Genomic DNA, 26,138 nt, shown 5'->3' on the forward strand with positions numbered 1-26,138 from the left:
CCCCAAAAGCCAGGCTGTGGAAGCGTCCAGCAGCTGAAGCACTGCCAGAATTGCACGTGGGTACATCCCTGCGGTGGCCGGAGGGCTCCCTGGCACCGAGCCGTGGGTATCACACCTGCAGCACGCGGGTGGGTCGAGCCGCAGCTCCTGGCACAGCTCAGCGCCAGGCTGATGCATCCCCGGAGCGAGCCATCTGCACCCTTGTGTCCCCTGCCCGCTGTCCTTGGGGACCAAAAAAGGCAGGGCAGGAGAGTGAGCGAGCTGCAGAAGGCAGCTACTGGGAAGAGCAACGGCTCTGTCCAGGCATCTCCCATAAAACCTGCCCTGTGACCGTCCTCTGCCTCTCCCCTAAAACCCTTCAGCGCCCAGCTCAGTATTTATGGTGCCGCGGGGACGCCCTCCCCAGGGCTCTGGGTCTCCGCGCTCCTTAACACTCTCCAGCAACCATCAAACTCCATCAGGCCTGAAAGCACTCGCTAAGCCCTTCGGGAGAGGCTCTGATTTACACTTTTTACCCCCAATCACGGGGGTCTCCTCTGCCACGCTGTGATGGGAAGAGCAAGGGGAGCCCCCTGCCCTTGCACCGCAGCCTCCGAGGGCGCAGGGCTTTCTGCTTTTCAGCCCAGGGGGGCGCACACTGACTGCCTGAAATCACGGCTGGGGTGATGTCCCCATCGCTCTGACCCACGGACACAAGGCACGGAAAGACAGCTGCCCAGCCCAGGAGGGCGCAGAGGCAGCAGGGGAAGCAGGACATGGAATTTTCTGCAGGGATTTCAGCCTCTGCAGGCAGCGCCTTCCACCACGCGCACAGCTCCGCGGGGACCCTGACCTCGCTCCCCCTTGTCCTGCATCCTGCAGGGGACATCACCCTCACCTCCCCTACCCCACGAGAGCCACCCACCCTGCGGGCAGCACCGCAGCATCCCGGGGCAAAAGGCAGGCACATCACCAGCAGCTCCATCTGCCCTGGGAAGCAGCCCCCCCCCCGGCGGGCTCAAAACCGAGCTGGGGCGCAGCTGAGGCTGAGGCAGCCGCACTCCTAATTGCTTGCGAGAGCTGAGCGCTTATCTCCCGTCACCACTGTGCTCGGCGTCCCTAATTCCTCAAAAGCCAGCACAAAAAGCACGTTCCTGCTCGCAGCCTGGGCTTCTGCAACCTCCTCGCTCCTCGCCCGCAGCCGCGTGGTTTGGGAAGGGTCCCCGCGCCCCTGCATCGCTGCGTCACAGCCTGCTGCCATCGCCGTAGCAGCGGGCTCAAATTAATATTGCTCAAATTAATATTATATCGTCTCGTCAGCCTCAGCTGCAGGTTGAGCAGGCGCCCTCTCGGGAGCTGGCTCTCCAGAAGCAGAGGGACGGGACGGATCCTGCCCGTGCAGCGCCGGGACGAGCCAGCATCACTGCAGGATCTGTCCCGAGCCCACAAGCACTTTTGGCACGTTGAGGGTCCAGTGGCCACGGGGCAAGCACCGTGCCCCAGCCCAGCTGAGGGAAAGCTGCTCGCCCCCAGCGCCCCTCTCACCGATCGCAGCCCGGGGCTGCTCCAGGAAGCACAGGATGGTGGCAGAGGGACCTGGAGAGCTCCACCCGCAGAGCTCCTGCGTGAGCAGGATCTGGGTTAGCGAGGGCTGAGCTCTTGGGGCACACGTGTGCTCCGAGGGGGTGCCCGGGCAGCGCTGGGGGTGAGGGGAGCGGGCAGATTGGGGTCACGGTGGAGCCTCCATGGGGAAATAACAGAGCCCTGCAGAGCAGCCACGGGACACACGGAAACCACCTGCAACCGGTGCCCTCGCCAGCTCTCTCCCAGCAGGAAAATAAAAAGCAAAGCTGCAGATTCTGCCTCTACGTCCCCCAGGCGGCCACCCCGCCACCCCCGGGACCCCCGGAGGCAGACCCCGGCGGCGAGGCTGCGAGCAGCTAATGGAAGTTATTTATTAGGCGATTACCAACTTGGCTGTGCCTGCGCTGAATTAAGATAATTTGTAATTACGCGCAACGCTTTCAGAATACGGCACGCTTATGTTTTTAGTCACTTGTTTTATTAAATTAAACGCTCGGGCTAATTACAGGCATCCTTTGGATATCTCCCTCTCAACTATCGACACTCGGGGAGCCTGTCGCCGGCAGATAGCGTGTTTATTGCTCCGAGTGTGTTTGCTCACACAGGAACGTTCAGGGCTGTAATCAGCAACTATAAATTACATCGTTAAAAACGGGATCACCCTCTGCAAGGAAAGCCTCCGCTTAAGCCCATCAAAATTCCTACGGAAAGTAATTTCTGAGCGACCGAAGTTTTTGTTTCGCGGATATTGGAGGAGAATGGCTGCAGCCGGGGGAGTTTTGGGAAATAAACCCCGATTCGCACGTCTCCGCGCGGCCACGTGCGGCTGTCGCCATCTCCTCAAGCTGGGAAAACGGGGGAGCATCTTTCTGTGCCGGTAGGAAACCCAGCGCCCCTTCCTCTCACACGGCACAGGAACTAATCTGAAAAATCATCTGAGTACAAAATTGCGCATCAATGGGGAATTCATTAGCTGGTGGCGCTTTGGCAACTCGCACAGACAAAGAGCTACCTCTCCACGGACGAAGAGATAATGTCGTCGCTAATGAGGAAATTGAGATGTGTAAAAATACTCGGCAATTTCAGAAGGGTTTTTTTTTTTTTCTTCTTCTTTAATTTTAATTTTAACCACCACAATACTTGAATTCTATTTTCAGCGAAGCTGCCTTCCCACAGCCAGGCCCAGGGAGCAGCAAAAAGCACCTGGTGCAGGATGCCCTCAGATCACCCCCAGCCGGCTGCGTGTTCATGAGCCCAAAGCAGGCACAGGGCTGGTGGGCAGCGCTGCCCAAACGTGGGCTGCCTCACAGCACCTGCAGCATCTCCCCCAGCAAGTTTTTTTGTCCAAAACAACGCTGTTTCATTTGGATTTAGGTCTGACACCTGCTTGCCCTAACGCAGACCCTCGGAGGGCTCATGCGACATTTAAAAGAATATTTTTCCTCGGTGGGTTTGATGGCTCCTCCTTCCCAATTACTCCTCTTTTGCCTGAAGCCTCAGGAGGCTCGAGGGGACCTGAGCCCCCCTGGGGCTCCCCCCAACCATCCCAGCTCCACACAGCAGCAACAGGAGCGGGCAAAACCCATCCCCTGCAGTGCTCCAGCTCCGGCACCGCCGCGTTCGCCCTGCGCCTCTCCACCCGCACCCATGGGGCACCTGGGGGCAGAGCCCTGCACTGACACCGGGAATGAAACTTCCAGCTGGTGGCTGGCAAGCCATGAAGTTGTCATCCTCTGGCATTTCCAGGCCATAAACTCCTCTCATTTGAAGCAGAGGGATGGGGTTTGCCACCTGAGCCCTTCTCATGACACCCCTGTGAGCCACGCGGAGCAGCACGGCGGTGGGGCCGGGGGGACTCGGATGCAACTCCCCGAGTGCCAAGCCTGGAGACACAAGGCCATGCAGACAAGTTGGGGCAAAAGAAATTAAAAAAAAAGGAATCCTGGTTCCTGCACAGAGCCAGGTGCTGCTCTGGGTAGAGCTGGAGCACCGCGGCCATGCCTGCGGCTGGCACCAGGGAGGAAACGCACCCAAAGCACCAGGAGAGGTGCGGAGCAGAGGAGGAGCAGAAAAGAGGAGAGTGCAGGGCTGGGAGGCACGGAGGAGACCACAGAGCAGCAACCAGCAGCAGGGCTCGGGGCTCGGTTCACCACCCGTTAATCCCAGCTGCTGGGCTGCAAACGGAAGAATTTGGGGCCGAAACCCTTCAAGCACCAGGGGGAAGATGAAGGGAACGCAGCTTGGGAAAGGCAGCAGAAAGCCTGGCTGGCCCTGCTTAGGATTGCAACAGAAAACTGTGCCAGCCCCATCACACCTGGTCCCCAGGGTCCCCAGGATTTGGCTGCAGCAGCTGTGCCACGCCAGCAGCACGCCAGCACCGCCTGGGCAGCCCACCAGGACCCAGGCTGGGCTGCGGCACGCTCATGGCACACTCGTGGCACAAAGCCTGCAGCAAGGGGATGCTCGTGCCAAGCCGTGCTGCAATCCAGCCACAACCTCGGAAAGAAGGTGGCTATACAGGAGCAGCAGCAGCACGGCGCAGAGCAGCTCCAGGGGCCGGGCTGTGCCAGCCCTCGGTCAGGGCAGGCGAGGCGCCAGCCCCGTCCCCGCTGCGCGCTCCTGCAGCTGGAGGAAGCCTTCAGGAAGGAGCAGGCTGCCAGGCCGAGCTAGCTCCGGGGCTTTGCACAGCAATCACATCCTGCACTGCCTCCCGAGCCAGAGGGAAACGATGAAATGGAGCTGGTGGTGCCGGGAAGAGGACTCCTGCCAGCCGGGGGAGGCAGCGCAGGGCAGCAGCAGCAGCAGCAGCACCCTCGGTGCCGCCGGGCGCCCACGCTCCTTCAGCCTCTGCGCAGCGTGCAGGAAGGAGCACGGAAAAACAGCAGCTGGCAAAATCGCCAAACCGTGACACTTTTCACCCGGAGGAAGGGACCAAAGCCTTGGCGTGATGTGGAGCACCGTGGGGACGCCGAGTGGCCTTTGGCACCGTGCTGATGGGGTGTCTAGGACCAGCGTTGGTCCCTCCTGGCAGCAGCAGAGGCTCCACCACGGCACAGGTCACCGAGGGTCCTTCCTGCCACCCTCTGTGCCCAAAGCGCTTCAGGGATTTGCCCGACACGAGCCCCAGGCACCGACTTTGTTCCCACCCAGCCAATTGGAAACTCGTTAAAAAGTGCAAAACCCACTGAGGAGCAGCAGACTGGCTCCATAAACGCTCTCATCGGCACATAATGGGGCTTTTATGCTATTTTCCGACGGAAAAGTAATTTATCGTCCCCGGTCTCGCAGGGAAGTGATTCGATATGCTAATTGTCCCAACCAGCAGCACGGCGGGCGGCTCGCACGGCTGGCTGCGGGTGGAGGAGTAACTCTGCCCACAGGCGAGGCAGGGGGACAGACGGACACACAACTGCTGCTGGTGGTGAGCACCCACCCCGCGGCGTCACCCCAACATCTGGCACACGTGCCACGACCCACGGGGTCACCCCAGAGCCTCCAGCCTGCTGCAGCAGGGGCTGGGGGCAATGCAGATCTTGCAAAATGGTGTTTAGGAGAGGGTTTTGGGGTACCCCAAGGATGCCAGGGCAGCAGAACTCAGGCACGTGCAGGGTTCCCCACGCTGTTCCCATGTCCCTGAGCTCCTGCAGGTCCCCAAACCTCTCCCAGCTTCTCCCAGCACTGCTGGTGCTGCCGGTGCTGGAGCAGCAGCCGGGGCAGAGCAGCTCGCAGCGGGCACGGAGCCACAGCCGCTGGAAACTCGGAGCCACAGCCGCTGGAAACTCGGAGCCAGCATCATCTGAAAGTCACCACCAAGCGGCTCAGGGTGGCGCGGGCAGCGAGCCCAGAGCCCCCAGCACCAATTAGCCGCTTGCTGATGACCTCTGCTGAGGATTAAACGTGCTGGAGGAGCGGGGCTGCCTCTGGGAGCAGGCACTGCTGCAGGCGCTGCAGAGCGATGCTGCGGGGCACCGAGGAAGGGCTCGTGCCGCGTTCTGGTCTCGAGCAGCATTTTGGCTGATCCAAGCACAAGGAGCGTGAAAATGCAGCTGCCGGTCTCAGAACGGGGCTGGTTCTGTAGCCAGGCACCGGGATGCTCGGCGAAGCCTGCTGGAAAATGTTTCTGCTTCGCTTCAGCCCGGCCCTAAAAGCGGCCCCGAGGTGCCGGGGGCTGGCTCTGCTCAGAGCCAAAGACCCAGGAGCGCTCGCAGGCTCCCTGCTTCGGGTTTGGCAGCCATGTCAGGATTTTTACACCACCTCCATCCTTTCCGAACCGTTAACCCGAATTTTCGATGATGCTGCAAAACCCGGCCGCTTCCTCGCAGCGCTGGCACTCGGCGGACTGCGCCGAGCGCCCCTTCGGAGACCGGTGTGGGGGAGCCTCCTCCTCCCACCACGTCCCTGCTCCCGGGGACTTTTACGCCTGTGCACACCCCGTGTGAGCTGCTGAAGCTCAGCACGGTGCTGAGCCACGCACCGAGCCGGCAGCCAGGCAGGGATGCATTTTAATTCACCCGCAACCCCGCTCCGCAGAAGTCAGCAGAAGACAAAGCCCTATTTAAGCACGACGTGCCGAAACTGCGTGTGACGGGGGAAAAGAATAGAAGCAAGGGAAAAGTAGGCCAGCAGAGCCCGGGCCAGGCGGGAGGCAAAAAGCTTTTAAGGATGGAGCTGGGGTCCCCTCCGCGTGGCCCAGGAGAGGGGACCCCATAAGCCACCACCACCGGGGCACGGGCACCCCATCTGGGAGCAGCCACGGGCACCGCCTGCCCCATTTCTCCACAGCGTGCCAAATCTCTGCTCTTTCATCTCATCCATCCCAGATTTCACAGGCCAGCACTTGGGCAGCTCTGGCCGGGTTTAATTCCAGCACCCAGAGGCTGCTGTAAGGCTGGGTCCGTGCTCAGAGCCTGCAGCAGAGGGGAAGGGGTGGGAGCTGCTCACCGGAGAGCTTCCTCCCCTGTGCTCTTCCTCCTCGTTCCCTTTCCCAGCACCTTCCACAGAAGGGGGGGACACAAAGCTGTGCACCACGGGACAATGCAGGCAGGAACACCCCTCACAACCCAGTGCTCCTCCGTACCCACACGCAGCCTCTGTGCCAGGAACGTGATTTGGGAGCCGGGAGCTGACCGCGTGGCACAGGGGGAGCAGGGTCCTTGGTGCACCCCCAGCCCTCAGTCCCCTCCCCATTGCACCAGCTTTAAAATAGGTCAGCGCCGGGACCCGCTCCCCTCCAGCACACGGCGTGCTGCTGGGCTGCTTCTTGGGGGCAAAATGAAAGAGAAATAGTAAAATTGAGCCTGAGCTGGCCGAGCAGGTCAGGGCCGGGGGCAGGCAGAGCCTCCCCAAGGCAGGACACGGCCACGCTTCTGCTGCCCCCCGGGGAGGCAGAGGCTCGCAGCGAGCAGCCCGTGCAGAGGGGCTGTGGGCATTAGCAGGGCCCCTGCTCACAGGAGGCTTTGTTCTGAGCACGTTGGGAGAACAGAGATCCTCAGAGGCTGGCACTGGTGGCAGGGGCTAAAGCTTTGAGCACCGTGCAGCCGGAGAGGTGCGGGGAGGGATGGGCAAACAGCAAAATACCGCGGTGCGGGGGCACCGAGCTCTCCATGCCAGCCACCATCCCCTCGGTGGGGCTGGGGATGCTTTTGCCATCCTTCAGGCTGGAGGCTGAAGAGCTGAGATAAGGCAGCAGACACGTGCACTGAGCTGCAGAGACTACACTGGCTCTGAGGCAGTGCCCCCGAGCGCACCCACGTGCAGCAATGCCCTACAGCGCGCGTCCCAGTACCCCCAGTAGGGCCAGGGGCGATGCTGGGAACTCACAGGGCACCACAGGGCACGGCACTGCTGGCAGGGACAGCTCTGAGGGCCACCCGGATGGAGCAGAGAGTCCCAAAGCCATCCTCTGCTGGAAAAAAAAAAAAAAACAAGTGTTTTTTTGCAGAGGCAGGTCGGTCGCGTACCTAAAATCACAGGCTCAAGTTTCCCGAGGCACAAGGGTGCTGTTGCTAGGCAGGACGTTAATTGCACAGTTCAGCAACGTGGCAGAATTGCACGGCTCCTCTCTAATTTAGTGCAATTTAACCATCAATAGAGGATTCAGAGCAGCTTCCTGATGAGATCAAAAGGTCAAAGCTTCATCCTCCCATCACGGATTCCGTGCTCGCCCGCCAGACTGAGAGGCATTTGCCACCACCACGGCGCTCCATCAGCCCCGGCCACCCCGAGAAGCCAGGGTGAGGCGTGCAGGGTGGCCGGGTCTGAGGCTCGTGCACTGCAAGCCCCGCAGTCCCCAGGGCTCGCCAAGTGCTGCAGCACCAGCTCCTCGTGCCCACAGAGCACCAGGCGCAGCCCCAGCGGGGTCACCAGCCTCGAAGCAAGCTGGCAGCTGCCGGGATCCTCCTCGGAGCATCGGTGTCAGAGCACCAGGCGCTTCTGCTGGGTCAGAAGAGTGACAACACTTAAACCTACGGCGCTGGGGAAGCGTTTTAGCACAGCCCAATCTTCGGGGCGTATTACTTACACGGCATCAATAAGACCGAGCACTTAAGTGGTGCCGCGATTCGCACAACATATGGTGTGGAGACAACTTCTTCCTCCCGGCGATGCGCCCCGGGGCCGTGCGCTCTGCTTTGCCTGGGGCAGGGAGCCCGGCCCCCAGGAGCCCATCTCCCCCAGGAGCCCGTCTCCCCCAGCCAGCGCCAACCACGGGCCCGGGGGCTGGCTGGGTGTCTGTAAACCTCAGGCAATCCCCAGCGCTCTGCTGCTTTTCTTTCTGCTCCTTTTCTTTTCGCTCGGCTTTTGCTCTGTAAGCCGCGAGCAATTTACCGGGACGCCAGAGGCACTAATCCCCAGGGGAAGCCAGCTGTGCCAGCTCGCTCAAATGAACCCACCTCGGATCAGGACCCGTGCCCGGCCCCGGCACAGCCCTGAGAGCCAGGCTCTCCTCGGGCCAGGGTGAAAAACCTGCCTGAGGTGAAGCAGCCTGACCTCGTGCAGGGCTCCAGCCTGCTCCCTGCTGCAGGGTGGCGAAGCAGGTGCAGAGAGGTTAGGACAAGGTGCCCGAGACAGAACAGCGGGAAGAAAGGAGAACAGCACGGCCAGGGCTGCCAGAACACCTGCACACTGCTCAGGGAGGCTCTGCCCAAAACAGAGAGTGGCGCCCGCTGCGGTGATCGCCCCCATCCACGGCACCCCGAGCGGCCGGGAGCCGGATCCTGGCAAGCCGAAGCCGCAGACCACGTGCCAGACAATCGCCTTCCAGCAGTGGGAAGGCAGGGGGGAAGGGAGAGAAGAACTGCTGAGAGAGATGCAAGCTAATCATTTTTACACTAGAAGGAGCATGCTACCCGGAGGGCAAAAAACAGGTTGCGAGAACATGCTGACTTCATGCGTCTTCGCCCTGGAAGCTATTGCAGCCCCTATTAAATATTGATCGGGGAACTCCAGTGCCCCCACTTTCTGCTCCCGCCTCTCCTCAGATGCACCTCTCCTCTGCCAATATTTAGAATACATTAGGGCCATATGCCCGAGCACTTAGCATTTTACGCTGCACTGCTCCGCCGGCGAAGCCGCGCTCGCCGCGCGCCCCATCCATGCCCGCCATCAGTTCTGTTACACGATACATGGATGAGTTACTGTGATCCTTGTAGCTGTAATTTAGCGGAGATGAGACACTGATGAGTTCGTGGTTTTGTTTCTCATTAATCTTTTATGCTCGTTGAGTGCGGTGCGCTCTTCGTAGTACAAACCCTGCTCAACAAACAGGGAAACAAGACGGTGTCTCCAGGCGGACCCCGCGGCCACAGGAGGCCATCCCTCGCCGCCGGGCAGGGCGCACGGTGGCTGTGGCAGCCTCGGATTCATCTCCAGGAGCAGTGACCCCAGCCGAGTGCCACTTGAAGGCTTTGAGCTGTGGAGGATGGGGGACGTCCTCTCCGCACCTCCTGTGGGTGACGGTGTCAGGCTGGAGGTCCCAGGGAGCGCGCTGGAGCCGGGGACCCGCTGGTTCCTCCAAGGCTCGTTGTGCTGAGCCGCCCTCCTCGGTTAGTGGAAGGAGGGAGGCACCAAGAGCAGACCAAAGCGATGGGAGAAGCCAGGAGATGGGCATTAAAAAAGGAAACGAGGGATGGAAAGCCCTGCTCGAGCTCGGGGCAGCCTGGATGCCCCTGCGATGGAAACCAGGAGGGCGCTTGGTGGTGCCAGGCAGAGGGGACATCCAACAGCACCAGCCCAGCCTCGCTGCTGCTGCCCTTTGAGCATCCAGAAGGGGAAGTCTCAGGTGCACCCCGGCCTGGGAACATCCCAATGGGGCTCCTGTGCCCCAGCCCAGTGCTGGAGGGGCCGCTTGGTGCCCCCCAACAAGGTCACGCCGCCTGCCAAGCCGCACGCAGCCCCTGCAGGAGGGCTGGCTGCAGCACCTGTAAATCGTGACCAAGCAGCTGCAGCGCACGGAGCCACATCCTGGACAGCCTGACCTGACCGAGGAGTGCAGTGCTGCAGTACAAAGCTCTTTTCTGGGGGTAAACCAGCTAAAAACAGGCGTGACGTGACCCCTCCTGAACAGCTTGCCTCCGAATCTTAAAAGGGGTTATAAATCCAGCTCCAACAGAGCCCGAACCAGTAGCTGGAGGGGTGCGGGCTTCCCCTGACCCCCAGATCCATCTCCTGCCTGTCCAGGGCCACGTGGACGTCAGCAGCTCCGGCTGTGCTGGAGGCGGCCGGCAGCAAGCTGGGCAGCTCGCTCTTACAAAGCACTTCCAGCCTCACATAAATATCTTGGCAATCAGCAAGTGACAGCGAAAGGAGCAGAGAGAAAGTACCGCAGTTCAATGGGGTTTGAGTAAAATATTACTCTTTCTAAAATCTGCTGGAGCGTGGGAGAGACTGAGCGATAAAGGAGGGGGTGCGGGGACTCGGCGGTGCCCGCGGGGATGCGGGACCGACCCTGGCAGCTGCCCTGGTGCCCCACAGAGGGGGCTCTGCCCTCACCCAGGCCCCGCTTTCCATCAGGAGGTGGCAGAGGTCACGGCACCGAGCCGCAGAAGCCAGGTTGGACAAGAGATTGCGGGCACAGGGAAACCTCATCAGGACTCCACCAGCAGCACCTCGGGGAGCCGCCTGGTTGCGGTCCAGGTCGCTGCCCCAGCGCCGACCTCCTTGCTCTCTGCAGAGGGACAGGGCCACGTGCGCTGTGCACAGCATCCCGCCCCCCGGCAGCTTCCATCCCTCTGCTCTTCTCACCTTGAACGGCGAGGAAAGGGGACTGCCTGCTCAGTGAAGCAGCGAGCCAGCCCCGGTGCCAGCTCTGGGCTAGGAGCCCGGCCAGCGCCCGCGGCGGGGGCTTCCCACGGATGCTGCGCGCAGCAGAGATGCTCTCAGCGGGAGGGGGGTGCTGAGCAAGCACCCAGCTGCAGCCCCCTCTTGCAGGGTGCCCCAAATTCATCTCTGACAGCCTAATACCAGGCAGGGGAAGGGGAAAGCACACGGCCAGTGGCACGGGTGGGTGCTGCTGGGCACCAGTCCCCAGGGAACAGTGGGAGCTCGGATGCTAGGGGGGCAATGCATGCACCGTGCCCACCATGCGCTCACCAGGACAGGCAGGAAAGGTGCTGAGACCCCCAAGCAGGTTAGGCCTGATGGTATCGGGGCTCTGCCATCACACCCAGGCTCCCCCTTCCTCTAATGCTGCTAATTCCTGGCTGTGAGTCCTCCTGTCAGCAGGCACCGCGTGGTGCGTAAAAGCTCTGGGGATGCGTGGGGCCGTCTCAGCCAAAAGTTCCCTGCTCCATCAGCAGCCCAAGGAAAAAAAAAAAAAAAAACAGCCCCAAATCCATCTGGTTTTTTGCCTCTGAAGCCATTTCCAGCTTCCCTACGCTTCCAGCTCCTCGCTGCTTTGTGGGAGTGACGGTTCCCCTCAGCCTGCCTGGTGCGGTGACGGCCGCCAAGACGCACGTCGAGCTCACGGTTAGCAGCCACTGTGCCAGGAAAGCTCCGAGCAGGCACGAGCTCCAGCAGCCCTGGAGGCACGGCTGGGGGGCCAGCAGAGTGTGCAACCCCCCCCCAGCTCCCACCGCAGCCTCCTCTGCCTCCAGGGCCTGGCAGGGGCAGCACGGCCCCGGCCCCCCTCGTGTCCTGCACCCCTCCAGGGTAGCGGCCCCGTTCAGGCCCCCAAACACCACCCCCAAGGGCTGCTTCCCTGCGCCTTCTTCCTCCTCAGGCCAGGGTCCGTGTCTGATTCCCCCCTCTCCGAGAGTTTTACCAATTAAGATATCAATTTAGATAAATTGTGGGATCGGAGCAGATTCGTGGTGCGGTTGCACCAATTGAGCAAATGCGGCTTGCTAGAACACAGAGCTGCTAACAAGGTTCTGTAATTTAGCTGTCCAAGGGAATGAACTTCTGATTAAAAAAGCTCAGCTGAAATCAAGCTCCCCCGGAGCACCGCAGATGGGAGCTGCCCAAGGGAGCCCGAGGGAGTCCCAGCCCTGGGGTCAGACACGCGCTCAGCGTCCCCAGCACCGGGCTCTGCTCCAGCTGCCTGGATGGACCCATCACCAGGACAGACAGACAGACCACAAAACCTTCTGATGGGCTGAGCAGTGCTGGACACTGGGGTGATTGGTATCAGCTGCAGTGATGGGAGAGGTTTCACCACACCCCAAGGCGCCCTGCTCGCCCCAGAGGTGCCCGAGGTGCCCAAAGCGCACCCAAAGCGCACCCCATGCTCCAAGCCCCACGTTTGGGGCTCAGCCCCGAAGCCAGGTCCTGCCTCAAGCTCCGACCCGACAAATCCCTAAGCTCGTGAAGGGGAAGGATCGCTGTGAACACCCAGCCTTTGATGCTGCCCACAAGCACGTGCTCCCCCAAACGGCACCCCAGCCGTGGCAAGGAGCTGCCCCGTGTCTCGGTCCAGACCCTGGCATCGTCCCCGTGCTGCCGCAGCACCGGCACCACACCTGCAGCCCCAACACCTGGGCAGCGGTGGGAGATGCATCTTCATCTGAATACATTACGTTCCTCGACAGAGAGGAGCAATAGAGATATTAAATGCTATCAGCTCCCGCGCTCCGGATTCATTTCGCGCTGGGTGATGAAGGCGGAAGATGAAAGGCTGTAGGGTTTTATTACATTGAATTTTCAGTTTGTCATTTCCCATCCACTCGATCAGGTGCCTAGGGAGCGATTTGCATTCCGTGCGATGGAGACGGATCTCCCCAGCGGAGCAGCACTAGCTACTCGCTGCCTACTACAGGGTGCACGTACCCGGACCCAGGGCAGGGACGAGGCTGCGAGGAGCCCAGGCGAGCCGCAACGGGGCCGCACGCACCTGCCCAAAGACAGCGCCAGCAGCTCTGCCGTGAGCTGCCAGACCCATGCACCACGCTGGGAACTCGTGCAGTCCTTGCAAAACAACCTGAAATCAGTCCAAAACATGCCTGTTTTCACGCTCCTTCTTTACAAGGGCAGTTGGGATGGGGTCTGTGACACCAGAAGCGCCCTGTGCCCTGCCCATGTGGAGCTGTGCCGTGTGCCAGCCCCCAAAGCACGGTGCATGAGCCCAGCACCTGCTCAGCGGAGGTGGAGAGGGGCGCACAGACCCCAGTAAGGGCCGGGCTTGGTTGGCCGGGGCTGTTCTGCTTTGCTGTTTAAATTCTAAAGGGAAATCTGGCAGGGGAGGGAGGCAAACATTTCACCGATGGCATTCACAGGTAATTAAGCAGAGCCGGAGATGAAAATGCAGGAGGACCCGAAGAAGGATGAGAAGGAAAAAGAAAGAAATGAGGTTTAACGCGACCACCCACGAGCCAGCGTGGCAGAAGGTGCTCCCTGCAGGGCACAGCAGCAGCCTCGGGCAGCCCAGCACAGCGTGGGGGCACGGTGACATGAGGGACCCAATGCTCTCCTGGGGGGGGCTGCCCAAGGAAGGGGGGCAGGCAAAGATGCGCTGCGAGGATGCTCTCCGGGCACCTCTGCCAAAAACCTTCAGAGGAATGGGCCCAGGAGCTGCAGTGCCACGGCTCAGCCCCCGTGGGGACGCGCTCTGGAGCCACCAGCACAGGATGGGGACGTGCGGGGACACCACGCAGGCAGCGGGCACTGCGCACCCTGGGGTTACGCCGGCACTGCCGCGCTCACAGCACCACACAATCACACACGGTGCGGGGGTTTGGCTGCAGGATGCCAGCACCTGCAATCTCAGGATGCTATTTAATGATGCAGCTGCTTCCAAACACCCCACCGCTTCCACCAGACGAGCGTCTCAAAGCAGAAGCCAGCAGCGGGCGAGTGGATTCGGGGCGGCGTGGCACCGGCAGCGGGCTGGTGGCCCAGCCCCAACCACTGCTCAGGCTGCTGCTGCAGAGATGCAGCAGGCAGAAAGAGGCCAAATACTGGGCAGAAAGGGTCAGGAGTCCCCCAGAGACCACATTCTGGGCATCCCCAGGGTATGCCTGTCCAACACGGTGGGGCCGGTGATGAGCCTGGCAGGCACGGAGAACGTGACTGCCCGTGCTGTGGGGACACCACTCCCAAAGGAGCAACGCTTCTACGAGCAGAGCGGGCAGCGAGGAGCCTTTCTGCAGTCTCCTTGGAGACCGTGACCACTGCAAATGATCCGTGCTCCCCCCGCAGCACGGCCGCTCCGGGGCAGCCCCCCCGCTGGCACCGGTGCCCGGCCCCGCGCCCTCCCCGCCGCGCAGCGCGCCGCATCTCCGGTCCACCCAGCTCTGACGCCAAAGGAACAGCAGGAGGAACGGGCTAATCTGGGAAGTTATTCATAATTCAGTGTGTACAAAACAAGGCAGCAGCCGAGGTAGGCAGGAATTTCCAAATTATGGTTCCCACAGCAACCCGAGCTCGGTCCCCGCAGCCGTGCGCGGCTCCACGCGCTCGGGGGCTCCCGGCGCCGCTGCGGCCACGCAAAATGCCACGTTGTGTGCGAGCCGGTGCTGCGTGGGGAGAAACAGCCCTGGAAAAGGCAAGCTTTCACGCAATCCTGCACGAAGGCTGGCTTTCTGCTCCCAGCTGGAAACCCCTCCTCTCGCTCGCGGGCTTGGAGCAGCCCTCGCCATCTCGGGAGGCGCGGGATGACGGGGACAGTTCCGCTGCAGGCAAGGCAGGCACCTGGTGGGCAGCTCAGCAGCTCGTGAGCGCATCCACCGCTGGAGGATGGGGGTAAAAAAAAAAAAAAAAAAGCAGCCAGCAGGTAAATCCCTGCCCCACGGGGCTCTTGGAGCTGTTCAGAGCCAGCGCCACCAGGCAGCACCTGGCTCCTGTCCCTGCACGACGGGTGCCAGCCCCGCCAGCGGGTGCCCCCGTCCCCTCTGCCGACCTTTCTGGAGGGAGACAGCGGAGATGGAACCAACGCCCTGGCTCCTGTCCCGGCACACGGGCGTGATGCACGGCACCGGGAGCGCGGTTACGCAGAGGCTCAGCGTGCAGCCGCAGCGTACAAATGGCAGGGGTTATTTGGGGCACTTATACACTCACGGTCCTGTCGTTCACTCGCAGGACGCGAAAACCCAGCGCAGAGCAGACCGAGGCACGCACAAACAACGCAGCATTTCTGGATTTCTGCTTTTCTCCTGACACTTTGGGGCCAGGCTGCACGGGGACCCCAGCCCTGCCACTTGTCACGGGATGCCAGCAGCTCTCATTTTCCCCACACAAGCACTAACACGGCCCCGTGCAGAGCTCCCTCCAACACTGTGGGGCTGCAGACAGCAGCTGAGCACTCGCTGAAGGGCAGGGAGGACAAGGAAAACCAAAGAGGGATTTGTGCATCACATAACACCTCCAGCAGCCCACAGGCTCCTGCTTTGCCCCCTGGCAATGGGCAAGCAGCAGGGAAGCAGGACAGGGACGGTCACTGTGATGGGAAAGCCCAATTCCCATCTCCTGCAACCCTCAAGAGAGAGGACAGCGCTGAGCAGGAGCTCACAGGGACAGGAATCCACCCGGGGACGGTCACAGACACCGGTGACACTGCCACAGACGCCCCCTCCCACCCCAACGCCACCTCCCCATGGTCACCTGAGTGCTGTCGCCCTCCAGCCGGGGGGGTCGGATGCTGGACAGATGAATGGTTTTGTGGTCCCCAGAGTTCAGCTTCACCACGATGGCATCGGCGTTCAGCACCTGCATCACCTGGGGAGGGAGAGAGCGCAGCGGTGAGCGGCGTCCCTGCGGGCACCACGACCCCAAACAGCACCACGACCCCAAACAGCACCAGCACGGGGCACGTTCCCAACCCACCCCAGCTCCAGGGGCTGCCATCCAGCGTGGAAGGAGCAGCTCTGAGCCTTGCCTGGGTAGCCAAGGCTCACCAAGACAAGAGCAGCTCACCAGTGCGTCCACCATCCTGCTCTCCAAGCCCAGCACCACTCAGAGCCCCACGGTATTCCCCAGTGATGCCACAGCACACAGGCACACTGATCTATCACAGACAATTATCGAGGTGATGCCCACTTCTCTCTCAAGTGATGAGATGTTTGCTTTACGTATGGGCAAAGGGGCCCCCTGCACACGTGGTGCCAGCAGCTGGAGCAGCCAGGGCATGACTGGGTTAGCTGAGGAGCAGGGGAAGGAGCGACGAGGGAATGGAGGAGCCCTGCAGACTCCTCACAGCCTCGTGGATTAGATATATTTTTCACATGACAAGTTTCTCTTGCTGCAAACGTTGCTCCCAACAAGGTTTCCAATTTTCCAGAGCCGTGCCGGGCATCGTTCACCTCCGTGGTGCCCGCAGTGGCACGGCACAGGGGAGGAACAGCAGCCCCCAACACACAGCATCCATCCGATGGCACGGTGCCACCGTGAGCCCCGAGAGCAGGGGACAACGTGGGGTGCGTCCTGCACGGGGGGGATCAGGTCCCACAGGGAGCAAACCCCACAGAAAGCTCGGGTGCGCGCATCAGACCTGGGACCAGAGAACAGCGAGCGCAGGCACAGACCTCACGGCTCAGCTGGTGGCTCTGCATGCACTCAGGGAGCAAATTAATTAGAGCAACTGGTGGCAGAGACAGGCAGGACCGTGCAAGTAGACGGAGGGGGGCAGGAGGCTCCCAGCTCGCTGTTGTGATCATTTTGGTTTTCGTGAACCACCGCTCCCCAGCCTGGACCAGGAGCGTCTCCAAGAGCAGGATGAGACACCGGGGCTCTCCCACCGCCACCATCAGCCCAGCAGGACCCACACAAACTCTCCCTGACCTCCTGCTGGTACCCGTGAGGCTCACCCGTGCCCCGTGTGCCCGTCCCAGACACCCCAAACCCACGGCCAGAGCCGGCAGGGAGCTCAGCAGGGACCGGCCCTTCCCCGCCTGCAGCGCTTTTTGCCCCAGCAGGCACATCAGTCCCTCCCCATGCGCTTAGTCAAAGGGATAACAGGATTACAGGAATTAGAATTAAAACAGACACTAAGGATTTCCAGGGCTCCTCGGCACAGCAAAGCCCTCGGGGGGACATCCCTGCCCCCAGCCTCCGCCTCTCCGGGGAGGCAGATCCAGAGGTTTTGCAGGCAGAGCAGAGCCCACGGCCGTCTGCAGGCTGAAGGGAGCGATCACAGCTCGTGCTTCGGGGCATTCAGGGGTCGGGCAGGGGTCCCAGCCTCCCTGCATGGGTTACACGGGGCTGGGGAAGAGCCCCCCGGTGGGGGCTGCAGGAGCGGGGGCTCCCTGTAAGGGCAGGAGGAGCTGGGTGACCCCACAGGGGTGCTCCCCAAGCCCCTCTACCCCGTGGCATCCCCTCCCCGTGGGCACCAGCACGCAGAGCAAGGGCAGGCCTCTCCCCCCCCTCACCCTACAGGGCAAAGCCCCCGCTCCTGCAGCCCCCGCCGGGCCGGGGAGACTGGCAGCAAAAACCCCAAGGCTCAGCACAGCTCAGGCACGGGGCCATTTTTCTTGCTCACAATTTCTCAGCTTGCTGCGGACAGCTTCCTTTATCCAATATTTATTGTGGCTTCACCTGCCTCAGAAAGGCACTTTGATAAACGGATTGAAAGGGATTTTTTTTTTTTTTTTTTAAATCTCTGCAGCTGCTGCTCGAGGAGCCTGCGTGCCGCGGTGCCGCTCCCCCCCCCCTCCCCAACCCAGCCTTCCCCCAATTTGCAGCCCCCCCCAGGGGGGCCAGGGGCACCTCTCCAAGCATCCTCCTCCTCTCACCCCTCCACCTGTGCCCGAAGGTGAAGGCAGCAGGCAGTGACAATTTCTCACATGAGAAGTTTCCCTGGCTGCAAGCGCTGCTCCCAACAAGGTTTCCAATTTTCCAAGCCAGAGCCTTGCAACACCCTGGGCAGGAACCGGCACCGACCCGGCTGCTGGGGGGGCGAGGAGGGGCCGGGAAGGGGTGGCTGCACAGGGCACCCCTTGGGGACCCCCGGGACGGGCAGAGGCTGGCCTCCTCCTGGCCTCCGAAGCGCTGCTGCCTCCTCCTTGCACCATTTTGCCCTGGCTGCGTGCTGGGGAACAGAGACCCCATTCAGAGCTCTCCCAGCTGCCGCGGGGCCACGCAGCAGCAGCCTGGCAGGTCCCCAGGGCTCCCCTCCCCGCGCTAACGAGGGCAGCTCGTTATGGCAGCACTCCTGGGAGGGGGCTCGGGGACAGGCCACGGGGTAGGGACTGTCCCCAGGGTGGTCCCTGGGCGCTGCTCCGTGCCCTGGCAGTGACCTCGTGAGATGGGGACTGATTTTTTGGGGAGCCAGAGCCCTGCGTGCACAGCACCGTCCCCCTACCCCGGTTCCCCAAATGGGGAAGCGCTCTTGGAGAGGTTTTGGCTTGCTTCTGCAGTCAACTCCAGCAGGAAAGCAGCTCCCCAGACTTGCTTTGGCAGATTCCGCCGAGATTTGAGATGATTTGGCCACGATAAAGGGGCTAAGCGTTTCAGAAAGGGAAGGAAAAAAAAATAAAAATAAAAACCACAAGGCTGGGAGCTCATCCACGAACGCCTTCTCCGTTTTTCTCCATTTTGCAGAAAGGCTGGAGCCGATCCACAGCGCAAGGCAGGGCAGGACGCACGCAGCCAGCCTGCCTGGGGCCCCCCCGAGGGATGCCCGGGGTCACCACGCGCAGCCCCCACCCGGGTGCACGGGGGGACACGCGGCTCCAGCAGCGCAGTGACAGCTCCCCGGGCACCCAGGGCCCCAGGCGAGCGCTGCTGTCATCCCTCTCCTCTTCCTCAGCATCCCCAGCCCCTCCTCGCTCGGGGGGAGCTGATCCTGCCCCAGGGGTTGGGGAGGGGGCAGAGTCCTCCCCGAGCCCTCGCAGCCCCGGGAGCCGCAGAGAAAGAGCGAAAACCGAGCTGCAAACAGCTTTTGGCACGGCCTCGCTGCGAGCGTGATGCGTTCAGCTCCAAGCAACGCTGTCCCAAATTCTTGGGTGCTCTAAGACAAGCTGACGTAGGAAATTCTGAAGAGAGCCTCCTGTCTCTTCAGATTTTTATCCCACCTCTTTTCGTCTTGCCACTCGCCCCGCCGTTTATCAGCGGCGAGTCCGCAGCTGGGGCCGAGATTTCAGCCCTGCCCAAACCAAGCCCCCTGCTCAGAGCACCCCCCTCGCTCTGCACAGCAGCAGGACCCCAAAATCAGCCACAGCCACGTTGTGCCCACCGCTCAGCACCACGGGGGCAGGTTGGGACCTTCCCCTTGTGCCCACCGCCCCCAGGATTGGGCACGTCCCTTCTGCCACCCCGCCTCGGCCAAGCCAAAGCGACTCATCCACCCCCTCTGCGGTGCGAGGCTGCACCCCACAGAGCCCCCCCCGGGGAATATGAGGATTGAGGGGTGTTTATGGCCCCTTCCACGCAGCCCCCCGGGCGCTAGGAGGATTGATGGGTGTTTATGGCCCCTTGCGTGCGGCACCGGGCACGCGCCCAAGCCGCGTTTAAGCTCCTGCGCTCCCGAGCGCGCGGGCATTTGTCCTGATTTTCCCTGTCACTTGCAATTCTCGGGGAGGGAAAAGGACCAAAAATTGACACTGCAAAAACGACATCGCCCAGGGGGGGCTCTGGCTGACTGCTCCCTAAATGCTGATTTGCACGTTCCTGCAGAAGCAGCAGTTTTTAAGCACAGGCAGAGACTTTCTGCTGCCTCCCCGGGAGGCAGGGGGCACGACGCGGTGTCTGGGGCTCCTCCTGCGGAGCGAGCGCAGCCCGACTGCACCAGAGCCGTGCTCCTGGGGAGGAATTCATCCCTCCCCCTGGGGCTGTATAAAGCTGGGGGGGTGAGTGGGGGGCACAAGAGGCTGTGCCCAGGACCTGGGGCAATCCTGGGTGCTCTGCTCCCAGCGACTGGACACCCCCTGTGCTTGCCCATCCAAGCCCAGGGAGAGGGCTCGGACCCCCAGGGGAGGGATGCGCTGCCCCCTCTACCCCACCCCCAGCGATGGGGGCACCCCCACACCTCCAGCATCATCTTCGCCCCACAGCAGTGCCCAGGGGGCTCGGGACCAGAGCCCTGCCCGCTGCAGCTCCCCGGCAGCGCCCCAGCTCGCACGCGAGCCGCTCGACAAAAATGACGGGCGTCTTGGAAATGCCAGGAGCATCCATCCGCCCCCCCTTGCCTCCGCAAGCTGCTGAGCAAAGCATGACTAATGCCCCCCGCGTCTGGTCCTGGCGCGGGCTTGCGTCTGCAGCCTCTGCCAGCGCAGGATGAGCGCTGCGGAGCCGCCAGCGCCGACACACGGCGCTCCCCTGCCCTGCACGGGGCGCTCACCGTCACCGTGCCACCTGGGGCAGGGTCCCCCCACCCTGTGGGGCTTCTCCTCCCTGCCAGGGGCTCACCTCCGTGTTTGGGGAGGGGTCTCGCAGGCCAGGCTCCGGCTGCACCCCCGAGGAGCCCCCCCCCCCCGGGGTTGGTGCTCAGGACACTTTGATGCACTGCTCAGAAGGGAAGAGCACAGCCAAGCCTTCGCTTGGCTTGCGTGAGCTAGCGCCTCCCTGCCCTCGCCCTGCAGGACAGGAGCTGTCACACGGGGACCAGCGACAGCACCGTGCCTTTGGTGGATGAGACAAGATGATGAAGCTGCTGGATTACACCCTCGAGACACAACCAGGGGCAGGAGCTCCTCACCCCACCCTGCCCGGCACCGCCACCGCTCCCTGAGCCAGCGGCGCCCAGCACCGTGGCCAGGCACAGCCCCGCACCCTGCATCATCCCCTAATTCCTCCTAATTCTCCCCCAAAACAAGGGGAAGCAGCAGCTGGGCAGGACATGGGGACACCCTGCTCTCCAGGGAGGAACACGGAGCTGGTGCTCAGGAGGTGGCTGCGAGGGGGGGCCGTGGCCCAGCACCGCCCGGCGCGGGGGCTCAGCGCGCTTCCCAAAAAACCCAACTGCGCATTTCCCAGGGCTCCCAGCCCAGCTGCAGCCCGGCGGCTGGGCGAGCCGGCAGCACCACCTAGCGGGGCTCAGCACCCGGCTCAGCACCCGCTCAGCTCGGGGCTCCCTGCTGCAGCACCCCCGACGCGATGCTCCTCCGGTGGGACGCGCGCCCGGGGCAGGCACGGCGCCCGGACGGCCCCGCTGCGCTGCCGACAGCGACCAAACCTCACCAGGGAAGGGGTGAGCACAGCTTCAGGATGGTGTGCCCACTCCAGAGATAAAGGGAAGGGACACGGAGCCACCGTGATGGGAAGGGGAAGCTCTGCTGAGCCCTGTCCCCTGCAGCACCCAAGGGTGCCCAGCAGCCTGTCCCCAGCCCGCAGCCCCCTCCCCTCTGCCCTGTTCCACCTCTCCCCACCCCAAGCACGGTGCAGGGACCATGGGCTGCACGGATGCCATCAAGCCCTGGCTCCAACCCACGGAGGGCAGCCCAAGCCCAGGGGGCACCCAGGTGGTCCACGGAGGGGAATCGAAGCCACAGGTGTAGCCGGGGCAGAGCCCAGCTTTGTTTTTTTTCCGACCACACGCAGGTGCCCAGCACCCGTCCCTGCCCTGCTCCGCCAGGCACTCACCTTGGCCACAAACTGCTTGTCCTTCTGGTCCAGGTTGGCCGTGGGGGCCACGTAGTCCCTCCAGATCCTCAGCTTGCGCTCCTTGGCGAACCTGGCGGGGTGGGGGAGACACCCGGTGACACCCGGGCAGGGGTCCCCGGGCACAAAGCTGCCACCTTTATTCTATTCCAGAGGGCATCAGCAAGTGGCCGAGGGCTGCTCCAAGCCACAGCCTGCCCGTGCCACGGCTCAGTGACACCAGGGACACCCGATGGACGTGGATGGGGATGGGGCCAGCACCCCGTGCACCCGCTGGCAGCCCCGGGCTCACCTTTCGGCGGCGCGCAGCTTGTCGGCCCCGCGGGTGTAGACGGCGATGGACCAGTCCACGCAGCGGGCGAAGCCCTCCTTCAGCAGCAGCTCGGTGATGTTGCCGTTCTGCAGACGGGGAGGGGGGTGCACGCTCACACACGGGGCCCCACGGCATCGGGGTTTATCCTGCCCTGCCCCGGCGCCGAGTCCTGCGCAGCCCCTTCGCCGTCACGGGTCCCCAGTGCCCACAAACGGTGCAAGGCCTGGCCACGGCACCCCGAGGGTGCCACGGCACACCCAGAGGACCCCAAAAGACCACAGGGCTCTGCTCAAACGGTCCCGTGCCCTCCTACATCCCCTGGCAGAGAGCACAGCTCCCAGCCCTGTGGGGCTGCTCCGAGCCCCATGGAGGCGGCAGGACCTCGCAGCGAGCTCCAGCAGGGGATGAAGAGCAGCCTGGAAGCCCCCAGTGCCCCCCCTCCTGCCCCTCACCGCCCCCACTTGCCGGGTGCAGGATGGTGCCCAGGATGTTCTGGTTGTGGCAGCTCTCCAGCACGATCTGCACGTCCCTCTGCAGCAGCCGCGACTCCGTGAAAAACTTCGCCTCGGCCGCAAACGGCTCGGGGACCTCCGGGGCGTCCGCCTCCCGCTTGAACGTGGGGCACTGCGGCACAGGGACACGGTCAGGGCACGGGCGGGCTCCCACAGCACGAGCTGGACCCCAAAAAACTCGGCAAGGGGGAGAATATCACCCACAGAGATGGGATCACGGCACTGCGGGGCACCGTGGCACGGAGCTGTGCCGCGAGACCGCGCACGGAGCTTGGCCGGCCCCAAAAACCCCATGCCCCGGAGTCAGGAGGCTCTAAAGGGGTCTGATGTCTGCTCCAGCCCATCCTCCCTGACTGCTCAGGAAATTGGGCTTAAAATGGGTGCTCACAGAGGGCTGACGGGGCAGGAGCTGGCAGAGCTGCCAGGGACGGACGGGTCCCAGCAGCAGTGGCGCCGTGGGGAGGACACAGCAGCTCCATGGGCACCCCACGGGGCCTCTCCCCATGCTGGCTCCCCAGGAAAAGTGGAGAGGAGCCACGAGCACAAGACTCAGCACAAGGCTGGGCTCAGCATCCCAGAAGTGGAGGAGGAAAACCCCAAGTGCCTCGAGGAGATGTGACCGGGGATGTGTGCACAGCGAAGCTCCGCGGCCGCTCCGTGCTGACGCAGCCCTTTACCCGCCCCAGCAAACATTGCCAGGAGCAAACCAGGGCACGGAAACAAACTCCCAGCGCAGTCCTGCTGAGGATGGCAAGGAAAATGGCAAGGTTCAAACAGAAAGGGGAAAAAAATAAAAAAAATAAAATAAAAAAAATCACTGGTGCTGCAGCAAAGGGTGCGCCCAGAGCGCACGGAGCAGCAGCCCCCAGCACCGGGGGGCACAGGGATGTCCCCAGCTGCCCCCAAAGCCCCCCACCACGCAGTCACACAGGGGCTGAGCCCTCCTGGTGGGACGGAGCCTTTCCTCCCCCAGCTGCCTGGGACCCTCCCAGGGCATCCCCCTGGAGCTGGTCCCTGCTGACCCCAAGTGTCCCCATCCCGCAGTGACGGCCCCACAACGGTGCGCGCACCCCAGGGGCTGTGCCAAGCACGGTGCCAAGGGACACCCGATGGCTGTGGGAGCAGAGGGTGTGGGTGAGGCCCCTCGGAGGCCAGATCCAGTGCCAAGAGCACGGAGGTGACAGCGAGCACGATGAGCAGGCAGGGGACAGCGGCCAAACCTCACCTTGATCCCCGAGAGCATGACGGTGACCAGGTAGTAGTCCGGGAGCAGGAGGGCTCTCACCACGCTGCCATCCCGGACGTGCTCTATGATGGCTGCAGGATGAGAGCAGAGGTTGGTGCTGGCCACGGAGGGGCTCAGCAGGAGCTGCAGAGCCAGGGCTGCCCCCCTCCCTCCCCATGGCCATGCGCTGCTGCATGGCCGTGCTCTTAAAAAAGCCAAGAAGAGCATTGCAGCACCGTGCAGCGCCATGTGTGCAGCTTTGGGGACAGGCTGGTCCCAAAAGCCACTTACAGGCCAGCCACAAAACCCCAGAGCAGGCAGGGAGACGCAGCCCCAGCCACCACCACGTCCCCGTGTCCCCACGGCCACCAGCTCACCGTTGACCGGCTTCTGGTGCATGGAGTCCACGAAGTGCCGGGGGTTCTCGATGGTGTACTTGAGGTCCCGGATGGTGTGGGAGCCCGTGCCCTCGCTCCACATCCCCTTCTTGGCACTCTTAGCCTGCTCCTCCAGCTCTGCCAGCCTGCTCTGCTCAGGGCTGCAAGGAGGGGGGACAGAAACCAGGTCAGGGCAGCGCCACGGCGCTCAGCGGGCACGGGGACAAGCAGGCAGGATGCTGGCAGGTCTTGCTTATTTTATCCCTGGGAACATCCATCTCTCAGGTGCTTTTCTGGATGCTTTAGCACTCTGAGCACTCAGGTCTAGGGAGGGCACAGCCCGGGTGAGCGCTGGTTTATGCTGCTGCCAGCAGCACTCCGTAAATCGAAGCCTCTCCAGCACCCAGGTGGCCAAATACAGCCCAGCTTTAACAGGACAGCAAAGGCGTGAGCTGCACGAGGCTGGTTTTGTGCACTGTGATGGGAAGGTGACCACGGGGAGGTCAGGGCACAGGTCCTGACCCTGCAGGTCCTGACCCTGCGGCAGGGCAGCAGCAGCCCCGGCCACCAGCACCAGGTTTGGGAGCGAGGGCCGTGGAGCTGAGGCTGTGCCAGGGGCTCACCGGGGGCACAGACAGCCCGGGGCGAGCAGCAGGAGGCTTCCAAAGCCAGGAGGCAGCAGCAGGCATCTCTCCACGCCGAGGGGACCGAGTCCCCGATGAAGGAGAGCGCTGCCAAGCGCCGTCACGCTTGGTTAAACACACCCCAGGATATTTTGGGTTCATCATTCTTCGGCTCAGCTGAGGGCAAAGCTGCAACCTGAGGAATCCCGAGCTCTGTGCAGAAGCTGAGCAGCCCCACGGACCAGGAGCCCCCAGGTAAATGAGCCTGGCTTTAAATACCTGCATCCCACAGGGGCACAGCAGCTCCCCGGCACCCCCGGGGCTCAGCCAGCACCTCCAGCAGCCTCCTCTGCCTGCACCTGGTAAGCTGAGGACAGAGACTCCTCGTGCACCCATTAATTAACACATCCTTTGAATTAGGAGAGCAGCAACAAGCCCCAGGCAGGGTTTAATCGCAGGAAGCTGGGTCCTGTGGGGACGGTGGCACACCAGCAGATCCACACAGACCAGGGTGGCCGCACACCCTGCGCCCCCCAGCCTCGCAGCAGGCGGCTGCTGGAGCAGAGGGGACAAAGCCCAGCGAGCCCAAGGCCACCAGAAGGTCCCCACGGCCAAGGTCCCTTGGCACAAGCAGCACAACCCTGAGCACAGCACGACAGCACCCAGCCTGCATCGTGATCTCCTTCCATGCCATCGCTGCCCCAGCTCCTCGGGGGTGTCCCCGTGCCACTGCCTGCCCTGGGGTGGGCAGCGAGCACCTCCTGCCTCAGGGGGTTTGGGCTAGGGTAGCTGCGGGGCCATGGCACTGAAGGGTCTTGTCCCTGGGGGATGCAAGGAGCAGCCTGGGGTCCAAAGAGCTGGGCTGCCCCCAACTTGTGGTGCTGTTTGCTTCCCAGGGTCCCCCCGGGTGCCATGCACAGACCCAAAGCCACAAACAAGGCACAGCAGCACGGGGCACCTCCTGGGCACAGGGCAGGGGCCACGCTGAAGGTCGGTGCCTGCATCTGTGGTGGAGGAGCTGAGGTCCTGCCTGGTCTGCGCCCCGGTGCCAGGCACGCAGGGGAGCCCCAACCCTGATGTCCCTGTGGTGTCCCTGCACGGTGACAGCTTCCTCCGGCTGTCACAGCAGCACAGCCACAGGCTGCAGGTGACCCAAAGCAGGAACACCAGCGGGGTGCCAGCCCCATGCTCACCTTCATCACCATCTCCTTCACCACGGGTGCCAGAGGTGGGAGCCCGCAGCAGCGGAGCAGGAGCTGGCTCCAGCGATCCTCGTGCATCCCATGAACGTGGCTGTGCCTTGCAAGACCCCTGCGAGGGGGCTGCTTGGCTGCACTCGCTCTCCCACCAGCATGGGGCACGTCCCTGATGTCCTGCACAGCCCCGTGCCACGTCCCGGGGCCAGGCTCACCACGCGGGTCACAGCAGAGCCCTTGGTGCACCCAGCACGGGGGGACGCAGGGTGCCCATGGCTCACCCCGACCATGCTACAGCTGAGCCTTAATTCCTGGGGGTCACGCAGACCCTACAAGCCCAGGCAGGGGTCATGAAGGTGTTAGGGGG

At 62.8% G+C, this 26,138-nt stretch overlaps 1 protein-coding gene across 1 annotated transcript in view; it reads right to left on the bottom strand.

Moving 5' to 3' along the window:
- The window catches only part of SND1 (staphylococcal nuclease and tudor domain containing 1), a 108,304-nt gene that overhangs the window by 75,247 nt on the left and 6,919 nt on the right, over positions 1-26,138 (bottom strand). The window contains exons 5-10 of the mRNA XM_082784756.1: positions 23,953-24,113; positions 23,576-23,667; positions 22,304-22,462; positions 21,818-21,924; positions 21,508-21,598; positions 15,595-15,708 (exon numbers count right to left, since the gene is read on the bottom strand). Coding sequence (XP_082640882.1) covers positions 15,595-15,708; positions 21,508-21,598; positions 21,818-21,924; positions 22,304-22,462; positions 23,576-23,667; positions 23,953-24,113 — 724 coding nt within the window. The remainder of the gene's footprint in view (positions 1-15,594; positions 15,709-21,507; positions 21,599-21,817; positions 21,925-22,303; positions 22,463-23,575; positions 23,668-23,952; positions 24,114-26,138) is intronic.

This window comes from Aythya marila (assembly GCF_965140915.1).
Source record: "Aythya marila genome assembly, chromosome: 1".
NCBI classification, from domain to species: Eukaryota; Metazoa; Chordata; class Aves; order Anseriformes; family Anatidae; genus Aythya; species Aythya marila.